Source organism: Cuculus canorus, chromosome 1 (genome assembly GCF_017976375.1).
Source record: "Cuculus canorus isolate bCucCan1 chromosome 1, bCucCan1.pri, whole genome shotgun sequence".
NCBI lineage: Eukaryota > Metazoa > Chordata > Aves > Cuculiformes > Cuculidae > Cuculus > Cuculus canorus.
In genome coordinates, this window is record NC_071401.1 from 77678749 (window position 1) to 77697068 (window position 18320).

Here is an 18320-nt window from a genome sequence, read left to right on the forward strand (position 1 = left end):
ACTGGGTATGCCATGGAGTTCAGCATCTCCACCAAATTAGACAGTATGATTTGTTGTCAGTCATGCTCCAGGGATAAAACCTGACCCTGTTTAAGTCAGTAGTAAAATTTCCACCACCTTAGATGGGATTAGATTTTCTTTGTATCTTCAGTAACAGTGTTGTGAAGCTCTAATTGTTACATGATATGTAGTGTCCTCCAAAGTGGATTTTTAAAAATAGTATACTGTAATTTGGGAACTGAATATAATATATAAATTATAAATGAGAATAATAATAATTTTAGTTTTAAAAAGCTTGGTATGTATTAATTTATTCTGTTGGTGGGGTTGGTGATTAATTGAAAATTTAAATGTGTTAAAGTATGACTTTTAAAATGAAATTAAATAAATAATTCAGCAATAATGTATTTGCTGACATACTGATTTATTTTAAAAATGCTTAACTCAGTCTCAAGTTACTTAAACCTAGCAACCTTTTTATAAAATCAGGACCTACATAGTTTTAAACTTCAATTTATCTTTCTAAATTATTTCAAGATTTTTAAAGATATTGAAGCATCTAAAGCTTCCGGTGGGGTTTCAGTAGGTGTATAGCAAATGCCAGAGTGAATAACTCCTCTCACCAGACACATTTTTGCCTCTTTTATAACTAACTAGGCCCTTACGATCACATGAAAATTTCTGAACGTCTTTACAGTAAGTAAGCTGTTCAATTCTGGCTCTGTGCTTCAAAAAAACGAGTGGGAGCATTAATACACTGAAGAAATAAAAATAACTCTATGAAATATAATACAGTTGTGGGTGATAAATCCAGCCAGCTGACCTGCTGCTTGGGCTAATGCTTGCTGGTAAAGGCTGTTCTTCATGAAACAGCTGTACTTGGTACCCATTCCAAGCAGGCTCCAGCATCCGCTAGGGTGTGAGACTCCTGTGACTGACTGGGTTGATGAAAAACTGAGAGCTGGCTACCACAGGGGTCCAGTAGTGCATCCCTATGAGCAAGGCAGCACAGAGCTTAGTGTCTGCCAGGTCACTTAACATCAGTCTGACTGCCAGGTAAGACATTAGGCCAGCAGAAGAGGTTTACTGTATTCTGTCAAGGGAAGAATCCGTTTCTAAACGGATTTGCAGCACCAGTGCTTGAAGTGATAGTTACTTCTTCCCCAAATTTTGCTACTGCCCACTGTAAGGGGGAGCATGACAAGGAGTCTGGGCTCAAGTCAGCCTGGGTCTGACCATGTGCCCATTCTTAAGGTCATTTTCCCTGCTTCCCTGGCTGAAACAGGCTCCTGCCGCCTCCCATAGGCACCTCAACTTCTTCTAGCCTGACATGAGCCATCCCTTCTTCTGGTCCTTTATCTGTCAGGGCTCTTTACCCTTTGCTCTATGACACATGAAAACAGGAGAACAGCAATTTTGTTTACTCCTTCTTCCCAAAAGTTCTTGGGATTTGTAGTCATTGTACTTCTTAATTTGTATGTTCTCCTCTATTTTATATTTTTTTTTCCTTCTTTCTCTTTCTTACAATTCATGAAGGTGACACATTGTTTTATTTTACAAATCACATTTTCTCACTGAATAATCTAAACCTCTTGCTCACTAGTTTCAGAGTTCCAGAGTATCTTTTGAGTATATCTTGTGAAAGCCAGATGTCATGCAGCTGATGGTGAGCTTGGGACCAGTTCAATTGAACAGTGTAGCTGACATGCCCTGTTGGTCTTAAGGGCACCTGGTTTGCAGACTGTGTTGTGAAGTTAGAATCATAGAATAGTTTGGGTTGGAAGGGATCTTGAAGATCATCTAGTTCCAGCCCCCCCACTATGGGCAAGAACATCCCATTAGATCAGGCTGCCCAAGGCGCCATCCTGCCTGGCCTTGAACACCTCCAGGTGTTCAATACAATAATAGCTGGAACAATGTATGTATCACCTGTTAAATGGATTAAACCTAATTGTGTGGCACTCTTTTAACAGCAAGATTGAAATACAGGCAAGGGTAGAGCCGTCTATGTGACTCCAAGCTTTGCAATAGCAGAGTCTGCATTGGAAACACTGCAGGTTACCTCAGAATTGCATTGGCTATTAAATTTCAGCGTTTATGTATGCTCTTGCTCATATTTTCCTCTATTGATACTGTGCCTAATTCCATTCCTTTTAGCAATGCAATAATTAGCAAGCTCTAAGAAATGCAAATGTAGAGAATGCATCATTTCAAAGAGCTGAAGTGAATCTAAATACATGTAGATGCACTCCTCAGCTGGAACATGTAGTTATAAGCTGCAACCAGATTCTCCTTTATACTATAGGAAAACATCCAAAACCACGACGACCTAGTGTCAGAGAACAGTATTAAACCTGCCTAAGTCCCAGAGTTGCTCTAATTTTCTTACTGCAGGGAAACTTCCATTTTCTGCTGCAAGATCTTTAGGAAGCTGCTTGTCAGTGGCTGTCAGTAGGTTAGCTGAACCTGTTGTGCTTCTGCCTGGATCCTTTTCCTTAGCTGCCACTTGCAGGTAGCTGAGAGAGCTTTTTGTTACTTTGTAGTAGCTGTCACACTGGTAGTGCAGTTGCAGTTTGCAAGGACATACCCGAACATATATACTCCTGCTCCTACCATGGTATATAAACAGGGACGGGTGTAGATTGGAGTAGGAAAGATTTATTATGAGTTTTTTTCTGTGTTGTTTCATTTTTAAGAACCTGTTATTACAAGAAATCCCTGAGTCCATTTAGCTAGATACATAACTAGATGGCTTAGTATCATAAGATATTAGGGATTTAGTTGGCTAGAGCCGTAGTATTCCAGGATCTTTTTATGCAACAAGATCTTACAATTTTCTCTTCTGGTTTTAAAACTACTGTCTACCTTCACAGTGCCTTTCAGATGATAAATCAAATTAAAGAAAAAAAAATAGATTCTACATTATAGGGGTTTGTTTTGCAGATATTATTGTTAAAAATGACTGGGTTAGGAAATCCTGATATGAAAAGAACAAGGATATAAGCCGAAGAGTGGCAAAGAATAGAATAAGCAACTTTCTCTTGTCTTTTCATTAATGATTAATGCAATAGAGTAATGGAGTTCAAGTATATAAGTTTAAGTTCGCATAACTTAGTTTGGAGTGCAATAGCAGTTATTCACATTGTTTTACATGAAGCATGCTGAAATGCTAGGAGCAGGAGGATGGGGTGCATGACCTCTTTGAGGTCCTTTCCAAACAGAGTTGTCGTGTGATCCTGTGACACATGCAAGTTGGTAGCAAGCCGATGGAGCATGAACACAATGTGATTGAGAGCAGCCCTGCAGAGAAGGACTTGGGGGTGTTCACTGATGAGAAGCTTGACATGAGCCAGCAGTGCGTGCTCACAGCCAAGAAGGCCAACCGCATCCTGGGCTGCATCAAAAGAAGCGTGGCCAGCAGGGCAAGGGAGGTGGTTCTGCCCCTTTACTCTGCCCTTGTGAGAGCCCTCCTAGAGTATTGTGTCCAGTTCTGGAATCCTCAACATAAGAAGGAACTGTTGGAATGGGTCCAGAGGAGGGCTACAAAGATGATCAGAGGGCTGGAGCACCTCCCGTGGGAGGACAGGCTGAGAAAGTTGGGCTTGTTCAGCCTGGAGAAGAGAAGGATCCGAGAAGACCTTATAACAGCCTTCCATGACCTGAAGAGAGCCTGCAAGAAAGCTGGTGAGGGACTTTTTACAAAGGCCTGTAGTGATAGGACAAGGGGGGGATGGCTGTAAGTTGGGCAGGGGAAGATTTAAACTAGACATTAAGAAGAAATTCTTCACAAATTTGCTGGTGAAACACTGGCACGGGTTGCCTAGGGAAGCTGTGGATGCCCCATCACTGGAGGTGTTCAAGGCCAGGTTGGATTGAGCAGGCTGGTCTGGTGGGAGGTGTCCCTGCCCATTACAGGGCGATTGGAACTAGATGTTCTTTAAGGTGCCTTCCAACCCAAACCATTCTGTGATAACACTGCTACCTTAGTGTTCAGTAAGAGCTTTTGCTGTTGATTATGTAAGATGAAAATGGGCACTGGGCCCATTGTTTTAGGACAGCTGGTATTGGAAATTATGTTCAAGTTAAACTCCAAACCTTGCTGCTAATCTTAAAAGCAAACAAAAGGAAATGATGCGGCCATGTGAAGTCACTCAAAAATACACCTTTTAGTTTCCTCTTGTATTTTGATGTAAATCACGAGTCGGTTCTGTGAATAACTCACTTGCTGTTGGTAACTTTGTTCTCTGAAAACTAACTGCATGCTTTTGAGACAGTTTTCTTCTCTAAAGTGATAACAGAGCATTGGTATGCAGAAAGGTCAATGCTTATACTTAACCAAGGCCATCTTCAGGCTCGAGGAAAAGGAGCCACACCTACAAGGAGGGGTGAATAGGGCAGGTGACCCTAAACTTACCACAGAGTATTCCACCCCCTATACATCATACTTGGTATAAGTTTGATAAATCACAAATTGCTTTCTTGCTTTCTTCTGCGATGGCCGACATCAATTGAGGACTTTGTCTGTCTGGTTACTCTTGATCCCAGATCTGTGTGTTCCTGATTCCAGTTCCTAAGTGCAGCTCCCCCTTAGCCATGGACCCACTCCCTTGTGTCTGCTCTGCAGAATTTGTAGTGATGTATAGTCATTGAGGGGTGGGGTAGGGGTGCAAACTCATATATTTGTGCATATTTTATTACTTTCTAATTATTTTTGTTGTTATTATCACTATTAGCATTTCATTAAAGCTGTTAGTTTAGTTTCCAAGCCGTTAAGTCTTTTACCTCTCATTTCCCTGTCCCTATTCATCAAGGGGTGGTGGGCGAAAAGGATTTTGGAGGCTCAACTGCATAGATTTAGTTGCCAAATTTGGCCAGGTGGGGCTAACCTGTGATATTTCCCTTTAGTAAAGCTTCCGTCACTGCTTCAACAGTTTTGTATCTGCAGTTCCACACATAGCTGCTTTGGGTGCTCTGCTGCTGTACATGACAGGGTATCACAAGATCAAAACGACGTGGTGGGATGAGATAGTAGCTTGGAGACTGCAATGAGGAGTGCAGTGTGTAAAAAGAGCACAAGGGATACAAATGATGATTAGAGATGAAATGTGCTTTCTCTGCAGTGGAGTAACAATGAGATATGATTGATTTTCTTACTTAGTTTCAATTGTTAGAGCCTTGTGTCTCTTGCATGCAAGGCCTAGCCAGACAAAGGAGGGAAGGAAAAAGTAAAGCATGTATTGCCATATACTGGAATTACTTTAATCATTGAATGTTGGCTCATTAGGGCATGGATAAAATACTGCCTGGCTACCTTTGTTAGCCTGGTAGAAAACCTTTGGCAGAAGTCTAGATTTTCTGAGCCCCTGGGATCCAGAGGATACAAAAATGTATTTTAACCCATATTGGAAGGCAAATAATGAATTGTCAGTTCTAATACTTTTAACTTTTGTAATATTTATGGAAGAAAATGTAACATTTTATGTAATATTTGTGGAAGAAAATGTAACTTGTGTCTAATATAACAAAAGGGTTGAAAAATTCAGCTTTTTGATATAGGTTTGCAATCATGAAATGCTATAGTCCAGAAAAGTAGCTGTATTTATAGATAATTATTAAAATGTCTTTACCATTTCTGTTCCAACTACAGACTATTTTATGGTATATTATGATATAATGCTTTATAAAAATCTAACAGGAAGTGATAAAATATTTGATTTTTTCCCTAAGTCACGCAGTCCCTCTTTTGTGAAAGCACAGTTACTTTAAAAGCTGCCTTTTCTGATTCTTGTCCAGAACAGTATTGTCCCTGAGAGCTGAAAAGTATGAATTGCTGGTAAGCCCAAAAAAATCTGAATATTTGGATTGTTAAAGAACGTCAAAGCCGATTTTAATTCAAAGTTGATAATCTGAGGAAATGTTAAGCTGATGTGATACTTGACTTTTGGGTTCTATAGCAACTTTATTGCCAAATTGCATCCAGTGGAATTGGAACAAGAATAGGTTTGACACTGCACAGTGTAGTTTGCCTGCTTGGAAAAAGTGAGGTCAAGTAATGACAGAAGGGGCACCAGCAGGAGCTCAAGAGAAGACTATTAATTCTGTGTTCTGCTCAGGTTTTTCAGACACAAATTTGAAAGTAATAAAAATCAGTGATGATTGTTACCAATGCATTACCAGCAACCAGTGTATTATAAACCATAAATGTGGGAAAAAGTGGTTCTGAAATGATGGAGAAGGTTAGTGTTCCTGGTGTTAAATGTGGTTTAATGTGGCAGATGGGTTTGTTAAAGTTTGCCCTTTATTTTTTGTACAATGTTTTCCTTTGCCTCCTGTCTTTCCTTTGCAACTTTACCCTTTTATAGCTTCTTGCGTAGAAATCTCTGATTTCCTTGGCGTTTCAGTGCACTACAGCTTCTGTTGTTACTCAGTGGAGAATGCAGGAAAAAAAGATTTTGAAAATAATTCCTAGGCTTGCATCTACATCAAGTGGTATGAGAAACCAGGTCTGTCACTTACAGATGGAAGCTTTACCCATTAAAATGTTCAAACATGACATTTTGGTTCAGTTTTGTTGACTAACACTTTGTGAAGTCATTGAGGCTAAGGAAGGAAGTTTAATAAAAAGAGCAGTCTTTATTCTCTTTTGTTAAGGTTTTGTGTTTGCCTTGGTTTGCAACATCCCAAGACAGAATGTGCGAAGTGTTGCTGGTTTCCTAAGAATGCAGCTACTTTGAACTTGCTTCCTTTCATAAGTGATTTTATGTTCAGAGTGCTTTAAATAACATCATATCTGGATGCAGGCTTCTTACCGCTGGTGAAAACTTCTGACTATTACACAAAGTGCCCTTTACTTACAATTTTTCTCAGTAGGTTACCATATAAGCCATAATTTCCTTAATGGAAAAATACAAAGGAGCTCAAAAGAGAAGAAAAGCAAAAAACCCAAAACAAAATAAAACAAACAGCCTTCTAGTGTGATAGCAATAGAAACACAGTTTTTTCGGCATGTATTTTAAGAATGCAAACTGATTCCCCATCACTGGTTTTATGTAGTCTTTTTCTGAAGTATGTTGTAACTTTTCTTTGGGAATGAAATACAGAAAAATATTTGGTGCAGTTAGTCTTTTAATAGAGAAATGAGTACTTGCTCATAACTTCCCAGTTTTGAGAATTTTGGTTTAAAGCCAAGTGGAATATTGAGACTTTTTTCATCTAGAAAGCATAACAGAATACCTTAAACTAGAATTATGTGCTAATGGGGTGTTTGAAATAGACTTACATCTAGCAAACTGGTTTAGTTTGGTATTGAGATTTCTGGTGAGTGGATTTATTAAAGACTAATTCATGTATTGTTTGATTTATAGCATATTTTTCTCTCATGAAAAGATTTATATAGTTTTTCTAAATAGTGATTTAAGGATTTATCGAAAACAAACTAAGCTAGTAATCAATGGCTACATCTCATTTCAAATGTCTTTTAAGGAAATTACTCTTGGCCTTTTGGAGCTGCTCCTGGAGTCACTGGACAGCGATGCTTCTTATTTATGAATTTCTGGGTAGGGAAAATATTTTAAATAGTTGATTTTGGGTTTCCCCCGGCCAAATTAAGAAGATAGTATTAATTTAATTAAAGATACAAAGTAAGTTTAAGATAGGCTGGCATTATTTAATTTTTCCACTATTTCTTTTTATTTCCCAAAAAACTGAAAAGAAAAAAGAGGAGAATTCTTCATAGTCAAAATCTGAAGAACTAGTAAATGTATGAGAGTGTTTTTCCTCTTCTCCTTCTCTGCAGTACTCGCTTCTTAATTAAGAATCAGCCATATTTTTCATTCTATTATTTTGTTGCTGGAGTTCATTTTGAGACCTAGTAAGATCTGCTACGAAAAACAAGCAGTAGGAATTTAAATTTCTAATTCAACATTAGAAAAGCAATTTTGTGTACTTTGTGGCAATTCAGTTCTCTTTCACTCCATCCTTCTGATATAAATTCACTCTCCTACAGGCTAAAATGTCACCCTATAGCCTTGAAGAATTTTCAAGGGACCTCAGGCCTTGAAACGTGGGTAACATCTTTATAGAAATATGAAGCTCCCATAGGAATCATCTCCCAGGAGGTGCTTGAAGATTTTCTGAGCTGCTTTTTTCTAATGTAATATTATACAGAATTTGTTGGCTCACAGCAGGCAGGTTGTATTCATATCAAGCTACTAACAAAATGAAAAATTTGCTAGGTGTAAAAATGAGATTCCCTTTTGTTTTTTTAAAAGGCAGTGTGCACGGTCAAATTTTAATGAATGCATACGCCTCAAATTTTTATGGCATAAAATGGACAGGTGAGAAAAAAAAATATGGTGTATTGTTACTTTTATCTAAAATATGATTAAGCTTTCAGCATTGTGTTTCCAGTGTTCTACTCTATAGTACCATAAACTCTCATTATTAGTAACAATGCAGTCAATGAGCTAGACAGCATCTCTATCACAGGTATTACAGGACTTTTTTTTCCAGAAGGCAGAAATGGCTAAATTCCTGATTTACTGACTGAAACTTAGCAGTGAATCATGGCTGCTCTTTAATCAAAAACTGGTAAAAGGACAAATATTTAGTGAGAGTAGAGATAATAACACTTTAAAGCAAAAAAAAAAATAAAACCAAACCAAAAACCAAACAATGAAACATAAAAATCTTATGTAGGATAAAATCCAGCATTTGATAATAGTTGTAATTTTGACAGAGATAAATGTATTGCATTGTATGAAAAATTAGTTTTGTTCTTGCTGTAGGGGCATGGTGAGGTTTTCCAACATGTACTAGCATAAGAGAAAACAAACCCATTTTAAAAAGGTTTCCTACCAATAATCTGTCCACTAAATGAGAAAGAGAATGCTTTGGTTTGGTTTGTTGTTTCGTTTTTTTCTGTCGTTCCTGAAATACTGAGTAAACCTGAAAGAGCCTGAGGTCAAAAGCCCCATTAAACCACAGAAAAACATCTTACACACATCAGTGTTTAAAGACTTCTACTTTCTAGCGCACTCGGAATGAAGCTAAAGCATCACATACAACAGCAAGTCAGAGGGTCTTCTACAAACATCTAAGTCCCAAACATTATTTGCTGTTTTGAGTACTTTCTGGCTTTTGCAATACAAGATTCTGGAGGGGAAAGTAATTTCTTCAGGACTTTGGATCTATAATGCGGTCAGTGTACTTTAAAGAAAAATCCTGCCAGTCTAAAAGGCAATATAATGTAGACTTTTAGTTTTTGTCTAATGAGGGCACATCTTTAATAACAATGGAAGTATAGCACAGAGGGAGAGGAAGACAGGGAAATGGAAGATGTGACCTACATCAGATATTAAAAAATACACACAAAACCAAACAGCCAACCAAGATAACAATAACAAAACAGAATAAAACAAACGGCAAACATGCAAGTGCATGTACTGGACAGGAGTGACAGTAGAGAATCAGAATATAGGAACATTTTTTGCACAAAGGAAAAACTCAACTGCTGCTGAATAGGACAGTACAAACAGCAACTATACCAGTGGTGAAGAGTTTAAAACTTATTGTGGAATCTGAGATAAGAAAAGAGGCACCTCAGGACAAGCAAGGTGCTGTCTGCACTTCTGTTACATTGTGCCATAAGATTTTTAGTTCTGGCATCATAGTGGGCAACAGTGGGTCTTTGGGGAGCCACTGCTACGTACTGAGGAGCTGTCTACCTAGGTGAAGGCAAAAACCATGTGCCATAGGGTCTTCTTCACTGTGTTGTTTGGGTACTTGCATCTTTGGCCACATGAAGCGAAATACAGGGAGGAAAACTAGGGAACAGGGCAAAAAAATCAGGACAAGCCTGAAAGGTACTGCAACATTATTCTGCCTTTGCCCAGCGGATGGCTGTGCTGTAAGATTGCTTAGGTGGAGAGGTGTTACAGGGCAAAAATATTTTTCTAGCATTTTGTTCTTATGGTTAAATAAGAACAGTCTTGGACGTGATTCTACCTTTAATGTTTGTCTTAATTAACCTTGAAACCTCAAGCTCACTTCGTCACATGGTTTAGTAGGCAAGGTGGTGTTGGGCTGGCAGTTGGACTGGATAATCTTAGAAGTCTTTTCCAGCCTTAATGATTATATAAGTCTATGATATTCCTCACCTTTCTTTCAACTGATACAGAGTTTCCAGGAGTTTAAAAATAGTACACATTTATATGAGGACTAAAGCCCTCTGGCTTTTCTCACCCCACAAAAGCTTTGAAAGCATGTGGGTTGTAGAATATGAATTGTGTCTGACTGTAGGTATCTGAAGTCATTAGGCTTCCCTCTTGTACTTACATTATTTACTAATAGGTGGCCCAGCATAATTTTTTTTTTAGTATAGCAGAGTGCATATGGGGCAGTTCTTTTTCTGTTTTTGTGCTACTGATAGGACTGTTTCTGCAGGGGTTTATAGGACTTCTGTGCAGAGTCAACAACGTTTCAGTGCTCCTGGTCTTGTATCCAGAAATTATTGTCCATCATGCCTATTGTACAGAGCCCCTCAGAAGAGTTTCAGTAGCAGGGTACAATGATTGATCTTGATAGTATAGCTTCAAAGTCTTTAAAACTTTCTTTTTCTCATGTTTTCAGGTTAAACTGGTAGGATGGAGGTAAGCTTAGTGCAGTAGTCTTCTGGGACAGGAGTAGGTGAGAACGGGATTCAGAAAGCAGATTTTCTATTCCTGAGGCAGTGGAAGATTAAATATCATAGAGAGGCTGTTACTGAACTCGTGTCGCAAGCATGTCTCTTGCTCCCAGACAGGTATGCCCTGCAGGTAATTCAGGTATGGTGTTCTTAATTTCAAAAACTAATAATACAAAATGTTGTGCCTCTGGTGTTCTTCTCAGTACTTCCTAGGGACGGTTGTGGCTAGACGGATCTCCTGTGGGATTACACTACCTTCATAATCAACTTTTGGGTGTGTAGTGTGGCTTTTATTCAGGGTATCTTCCTTTTATGATGTGTTGGAGAGGGACCAATTTCTGTATTGGAATGTGAAAGGCAGAGAACTGTCTTTTGTACCAGTAGGGAGTTGAAATGAAGCCAGGGTACACACCAGGAGTAAAAATTCAGTTTTTCTCAGTACGGTGGCATTAAGGAAGCCAGTGTATCAATGCTATTAACAATGCTGACTCACTTGTATTAGATGGTCAGCTTGAGTGAGTCATTGACTCCTCTGTAGAACTAAGATGTTAAGCAAGATGATTCCAAAACATTTAATTAATTATCCAAGTGGTAACATGACATTATACTGTGATTCTTTGTAGTACAAGTTCTGTAACTTTAGTTATTCACTGCAATTACAGCTGTTGTTCAAGGAAGATTAGAATCCCATCAGAGGAAATCCAAGGTAGATGCCTAAAAAGTTACTAATAACTAAAGAGGAGACATGTATACAATATTAATATTTAAAATTATTTATGTTTATGGAAATTATACGTGGCTCCACATACGGAAGTTTTGCACAATTATGAAGATTTCTGTCAGAAACTGGGAATAAACAGCTTTTGCTAGAGTATGTGAGCTAAGAGATACTCATTAACTGAAAGCAGGACTTGGGGAAAATAAGGTCACAGGATAACGAAAGTTAAGTGGTTTTGCAGCTGTGGGTTGGGGGAGGTGGGGTTCCAAGCGGAGTGTCTTTACTGGGGACTTTCTGGAAGATACACCCTAACTTGGAAAGTTAGTAATTAATCTACAGGAAAGTTGAGGAAGGGCTCTTTATCAAGCAGTGTAGTGACAGGATGAGAGGTAACAGTTTTAAGCTGAAATAGGGGGGATGTTAGATTAGATATTAGGAAGAAATTTATTACAGTGAGGGTGGTGAGGCACTGGCACAGGTTGCTCAGAGAAGCTGTGGATGCCCCATCCCTGGAGGTGTTCAAGGCCAGGTTGGATGAGGCTTTGAGCAATCTGATCTAGCAGGTGTCCCTGCCCATGGTAGGGGGGTTGGAACTGGATGTTCCTTAAGGTCCCTTCCAACCCAAACCATTCTGTGATTCTATGATCTTAGAGATCACATCACTGAAGCAAAGAATAACAAATTGATATATAGTATGTGCTCTGAGATTCTAAAGCTCTTAAAAGAGCTCATTTGATAAATGTACTGTAACATTTCTCATATAAAACTAATGGTACCAGGAGCCTGGGAGATGTTTGCACTTGGTTTGGTGCTCTTACATGTTTGGGAAGGAAGTATAGAATGGGTAATAAATAATAAGATGATAAAATTGCCAATTTTATTATATTTTACTGCAGTATAAAGATAAGGGCTCACTATTTGTTGTAAAGGGGTCTTCTGAGGGTGATGTGGAATTAATGTTCAGATTCATATGTTTGAAATTCAAATTTTGGTGTCTACATGGAGTGAGATTTCAAAGCTCCAAATTATAGTTAGTGGAGAGCTCGTCAATAGGGTAGAGAGCTTGCAAGTTCAGATGTCTGTTTTACAATAGAGCTCAATCTCTAGCTTTTCACTAAGACCCTAGATGCCAGAAATGATCTTCAAATACATCTTGAGACACCTTCTGGATTTCTACCAAAGAGGCAGCCCATCAGTATAAGCCGTAACCTGAGTGCATGCCCAAACTCCTGTCTCAACACAGGGACAAAACTGGAGGGATTTCAGAGAAAGACAATGAGAATGATCAATTCTGTGAAAACTTTTGTACAAGGAACAGCTGTATAAGTCTGGACTCCTTAGCCTGCAGTGGAGACTGTTGAAGTTGATGATGAGATGTGTTAAAGATCTACTGAATTGTAAGTGGCATGGAGAAGGTAATAAAGGAATAATTGTTCACCACTGCGAGAGTGAGAAGGCAACAAACAGAAAGTGGCAGGCAGCCATGAGAATACAGATGGATACCTTTATTATGCCACTGTCAGTCAGGGAAAGCGGTAGTCATGGAATGAGAGCTACCAATAACCAAACATAAATAAAATACCTCTCCTTCTCACCCAGTAAAGGATTACAGCAAGTGGGAATAAAAGTCCCTATGACCAAGAATAACCAGTTTTCTACCTTCTTCAAATTATTTGTAGGATTTCAAAGTTGCTACTAGTTTTTATTGCCACTTGAAATCTGTCAGCAGAGTGCAAGCTGGGATTCTTGAGCAAGGGAGTAAAGACTGCCCCAGTGAGATGGCAGACCTCTCAACTCTCTGTCCAACATCATTCCTAAGGAAACATCGATTTTGATGTCATTTGTCCATGGAGAAGGGTAAATGTAAACATGATGTCCGTATTTGGGATGAGAAGGCATGCTAATCCTGATATATACTGAGCGTTATGCCCCAGTAGACACTAAATACGCTAAATACAGTTGAGGCATTCCATTTTAGTTCAGTGCTTTCTGTCGTGTCTTTGCCTGAGGACTATCTGAAGCAGGCAGGTTTTTGTCCTGCCCTTCATTTTTGCTGTCATGTGGCCATCTGTGAGGCCATGGAGAAGGCAGACATGAATCTGAATGGAAAAAATAACCGGTAGTTTTAAGGTGAACCAGTTTACTTCTATTGGCACAAGAGTAACCATGATGTGAAGAAGCAGGACTGTCTGATGCTGGGAGGATGGGAATGCTGCTTCTATGTCACTGCCAGTTTATGCTGTTTGAAAACTGCAACCTAAGAGCTTCATTTTCACCAGTTTAGGGAAGCACTACGTTTATAACAACAGTTATAAGCTTGTGCTGTACAGGAGGTACAACTAAAAAGTGTCAAGATTTCTATAGCAAAGACCTATTAAGAGGAATCTCCAGTTGGTAGTTAAAGAAAATCTTTGGGGCAAAATTGCATGTGTATTGGCTAACTGTTTAGATGTTATTTATTTTATTTTTCTTACTGAATTTTCGAGAAAATGTAATGTTTGATTTTTCAGTGTTTTAAAAAATGAATAAGTTGCTTTCTGCTTTCAGTATTAATGCTATCTAAACTGCTCTGAACATTCGGCTACAATATTATGCTTTAAAAAATTCAAACTGTTCTAGTTTTGATCTTTGGAAAAGAGGTGGATGTTATTACAGACTTTCACTTCTTATTTGTACCATGGTTTATGCTGAGTATGTTGCATATCGTGTAAGTAGCATACTGCTGAAGTTAAGTACAAGAGACTTTATGTATGAACTCATGTTTCAGTCATACCTCAAGCACAGGGCAGAAAAAAGGCTGACCTGAAGATGTTCGCTATGGCACAGCTATTACATTCTCAATCAGAAGGTCCCTCTGTAGGACACATTGGTTACTTGCGCAACGATTTAATGAACTGATTGTTCAATGTGGAGCAATTCAGAAGGACCATCTTTTCTATTTCTGCAGCAAGAATGTCAAAAGCAAGTTGATAGGATATCATAGCTAACACTGCCTTGTTTTCAGAGCTCTGCTGGCTTTATTCTGGCCTGTGCTTAGGTTTTCCCCCTAAGAGCTGTGCTGCGACAGGCGCTCCAGCAGCAGGTCCCATTGCTGTGAGCAAACACAGGTGGCAATGTAGAGCAAGCAGTGAGTTACAGCCATGCCAGTGCTTCCTCCGCAGGCAGGCTGGCTGAGGAAGAAGGCACACTTTCTTTATCTTTTCTGGTCTTTGGAAGTGTGCAGGTGTTTCTTGGTGTGTTTCTCCTCCGTTGCCTGTGAGGAAAGGAAATGGCAAATGGTGAATATAAAGCTGAGGGAATTACCCAAGATCATCTGCAAGGAGGTAGAATTTGGATTGGGATCTCCATGGCCTGATGGTCTTCCTCACCACCAGGACATCCTCTTGAGTTGAAGCCTGCCAAGATGGCTTTGTGCTTCCCCAGGTGAAATGCCTGACCTGCTTATGGTTTCCTCTGGAGCCTTTGATATATACCTTCTGGTATTTATCTCATCTTTGCTATCTTTTGCCCTTTGCAGTGGCCATTGAGCAGAATCATTGCAGACAAGCAGAATAATATTCAACAAGTGGATATAAATGTTTAAAAAGAAATAATGCAGTTAATTCACTCATTTTTTCAGGCTCTATAGGGAGCTGGGAATAACCAGTGCTAATCACCTTTGAATGTAGAAACCTTCTTTGTTGTTGTGACATAAGTGTTTATTATTGAATTGTACAATGACTAAATATATAAGAAACATTCTGTATTTGTTTTTTCTCATGGAGCCACCTAATCAAATCTGTGCACACCTAATGTCGGTGTATAGTGTCTCAAGTGCTAATTTCTGTCCCACTGATTAAAAGAATGTCTGGAGGACTAGATGAGATATAGACATATCTAAGTTGAGTAGGACAGTTATTAGCTATTATATATGATAGGTTCTGACACCATTAATGTTTTAAGGGCTTAAAGAAAGCTTTCAAGGCAATCAAATTTACCCTAAAATCCATAGAAAGATAAGCCCTTAATTCGAATGCAGAGAGGAAAAGTATTGATCATTGTAAGTGTCCTGTGCTCATCCAGATTATCTGATGGTAGAAGTTTGATGTGCTTTACATGGGAATTTAAATGCCACTCTACCCATTTTTACAGATAGAAAAAATATAGCACAGAGGTTGTGAAACACATTTAATTAAACTGAAAAATGTTAAATGCACAGGCATCCCTTTATAGTCCAGATAAAATATGTTACTTTCTACTTTATTTAGTTAACTGCAGTGTTTAGGATCCTAAATACTTTAAAGTATAATTCAAAGTCTACGGCTGTAAATAAGCTGTCGTTCTTATGTTGTAGGATGGCTCCCATATAAAAAATGGGACCACCCTTTCTCCTTCTGTTATGCATATGGAGAAACAGGAAATCTTAAGCTCAGTGTTACATGAAACTGCATGAGTCGTGAAAGTATTTGGTTTATTTCCTCAGATGCCTTTTTTTTTAATTCCTTTGATCAGCAATTGCTTAGTTGCATTTATCTGGGGTAATGTAGCATATCTAGCATTTATATGTTTCGTTAGCCATGAGTAACTAATTATATTAAGATTTCTTGCATGTTCAAATATTGGACTTAAGCCTTGTCTTATGGCAAACACCAGTGTTTGAATATGCTAACAGAAATGTTTTTCTGCTCCTTGAAAATAGACTACTTAATGTAATTGGTAAATCAGATGATATCTAGCACTCCATTGTAATGCTCTACTTTACATGTAAATTATGTTTTGAAGCACCATATCTTTTCTCAGTAGTGATTAATCCTTGAAATAAAGGGGGAGGGGAAAGCACCTAGTTTGTTTTTAATGATGCATTCCCTCTTTGGGAAAGATTAACTGTGTACACCTTTATTGAGTTTAGCAATTTGCAATGAATCGTTGAGTTGTCCATGGAGACCAATTCTGTTCCTTAAGAAGAGTGTTCTCCAGGTTACGTTGCGTGCTATTTCTCTAAAGGAAATAAGTTCTCATACCTTTAGCTAAGGCAAGAGACAGTAAGTTCCTTTCTTGCACTTGAACTTAAATAAATCCGGCAAATAAAAGTAAGCTGTATTGTGTGTATGGATGGAGAAAAGGCAGAGAGGGAGAAGGCAACTCATTCAAAACATGCTCTTATTTTGTGTGGTTTTGGTTTGTATGTCTAAATTTCATATTGTATTCAGAGTTGTGTACTCATTTATCTCTACCTGTCTTAAATGCACTCTCAGATGATCTTTTACACCTTCACTTGCCCTGCCTCCATTCCTGTTCTTTCTCTTTCTTGGATTGTATATAGATATTAATGACTTGATTAATTTTGCTGAAAGACCTATTTGTTACCTTTTCTACCTTTAAGCCCTTCAGCAGAAAGTGGGAATGTGTGGTAAAATCTAGGTTAATTTCTGCAAGTGAGATGTAAAACATCAATGCAAAAGTTGGGGTTTCCTATGGGAAAGTATGGGGAATTCTTTCTGGTTGTATCTTTTTTTGTGGGTGGATTCAGTAGGTGGCACCTCAGAAAATGTTTCAAATCTAGTGAGGGAACCTGTGAGTGCTGCTGAATCTCCCTTTGCAAGGTGAGCTGTGTAAGGTACTTCTTTATTTAAGATGGTATGACTTGGCCCTTGCTTGAAAGTGAGAATACTTGCAGAGTCCTTGATCAGTGGTAACAGTGTGTCTGCTCAGACATACTGCAGCCACCTAAAAGAAGGAGCATGATGGATAATGATAAAGTGCAACACCTGCATATTGAATCAATTTAGCATCCATATGCAGAAGTGCTACAGCCTTCCTTCATTCCAGCACATGAAACAAAAAATGCTAGCAGTGGGAATGGATGTTGATGTTCCTTCTCCTGACAGGTAGCGCACCATGTGTATGATAGGAAGCCATGCGGTGGGTTAATTGTTTTGGTTTGGTTCGTTGGATTATTTTGCTAAAACTCTACTAAGAGCTAGCAATTGAAAAGGCGGCAGCTATAAATGAAAATTCTCCCTATCCTTTGTACTAAAAACTTGAAACTGAGCATTGTGGATGTGGGACTGATGGGTATGACAGATTCGCCATCCAAAGGCTTGAATTCAAAGACAGTTAGAAATGACAGTATATCTTTCAACATGCTAGAAGAATATTACAAATACAAGTATACCTGCTAACCTGTTTTCCTTTGCCTGGGTTATGACAGTGTATTTCACAACTGTGAAAGTATTTGGATGCCAAGTGAATGATGTGAAACAAGTACATTGGAAGAATAACTACAACAGACACATAACTTTTATTTCTCTCTCTCTCTCTCTCTTATCCACCCTCACACCCCCAATACTGCAGCCACAGGAACAAGTCTTCAGGCTGGCCTCACTCTTCAGGGACCTGGAGCTTGAACCAGGGGACACCATATGGATGGGAGATGACGGCAAACAGAGATGGAAGAGACTACTTCATCAAGTAAGTGGGCAGTGTGAACTGTGCTGTTTGTAGCACAGCACTGCAGCCCTGGTCTTATTGTGTATCCTTGGAATTCTATTTCTCCTTCAGCCCCACACAGTTAACATTCGACTGTTTCGATTTATTGCACAGAGATAATTCTGACTGTACTTCACTCTGCCTTGTTTTTTCCTTGATTATTTAATTTACCCAAGAAATTGCTCATAATATAAGGATCTGCAATTCATCAAGGAATTACAAAAAAATGTAATAAAAAAAAAGAAAATGTGATGTTTAAAGAATGAGGCAAAAGATCAGTTCTGACTGAGTCTAACAATTCTCCTCCATCTCTGCCATGTGATCTCTTTTAGTTTGTCTAATATATTCATTACACAGGTAATGAGAAAGTGTATGTTTTGATCTTGTGTATTAAGTACTCTAAAACTCAGATTTCCCATAGTCCTTTAGCTCTGAATTTAAAGGTTTGCA

The 18320-nt window shown here is 38.7% G+C and overlaps 1 protein-coding gene across 4 annotated transcripts in view; it reads left to right on the forward strand.

Moving 5' to 3' along the window:
- FRMPD4 (FERM and PDZ domain containing 4) overlaps positions 1 to 18320 on the forward strand; it is a 349158-nt gene that overhangs the window by 217923 nt on the left and 112915 nt on the right. For all 4 annotated transcript variants that reach the window (XM_054078055.1, XM_054078031.1, XM_054078040.1 and 1 more), the window contains exon 2: positions 17736 to 17852. In XM_054078055.1, coding sequence (XP_053934030.1) covers positions 17736 to 17852 — 117 coding nt within the window. The remainder of the gene's footprint in view (positions 1 to 17735; positions 17853 to 18320) is intronic.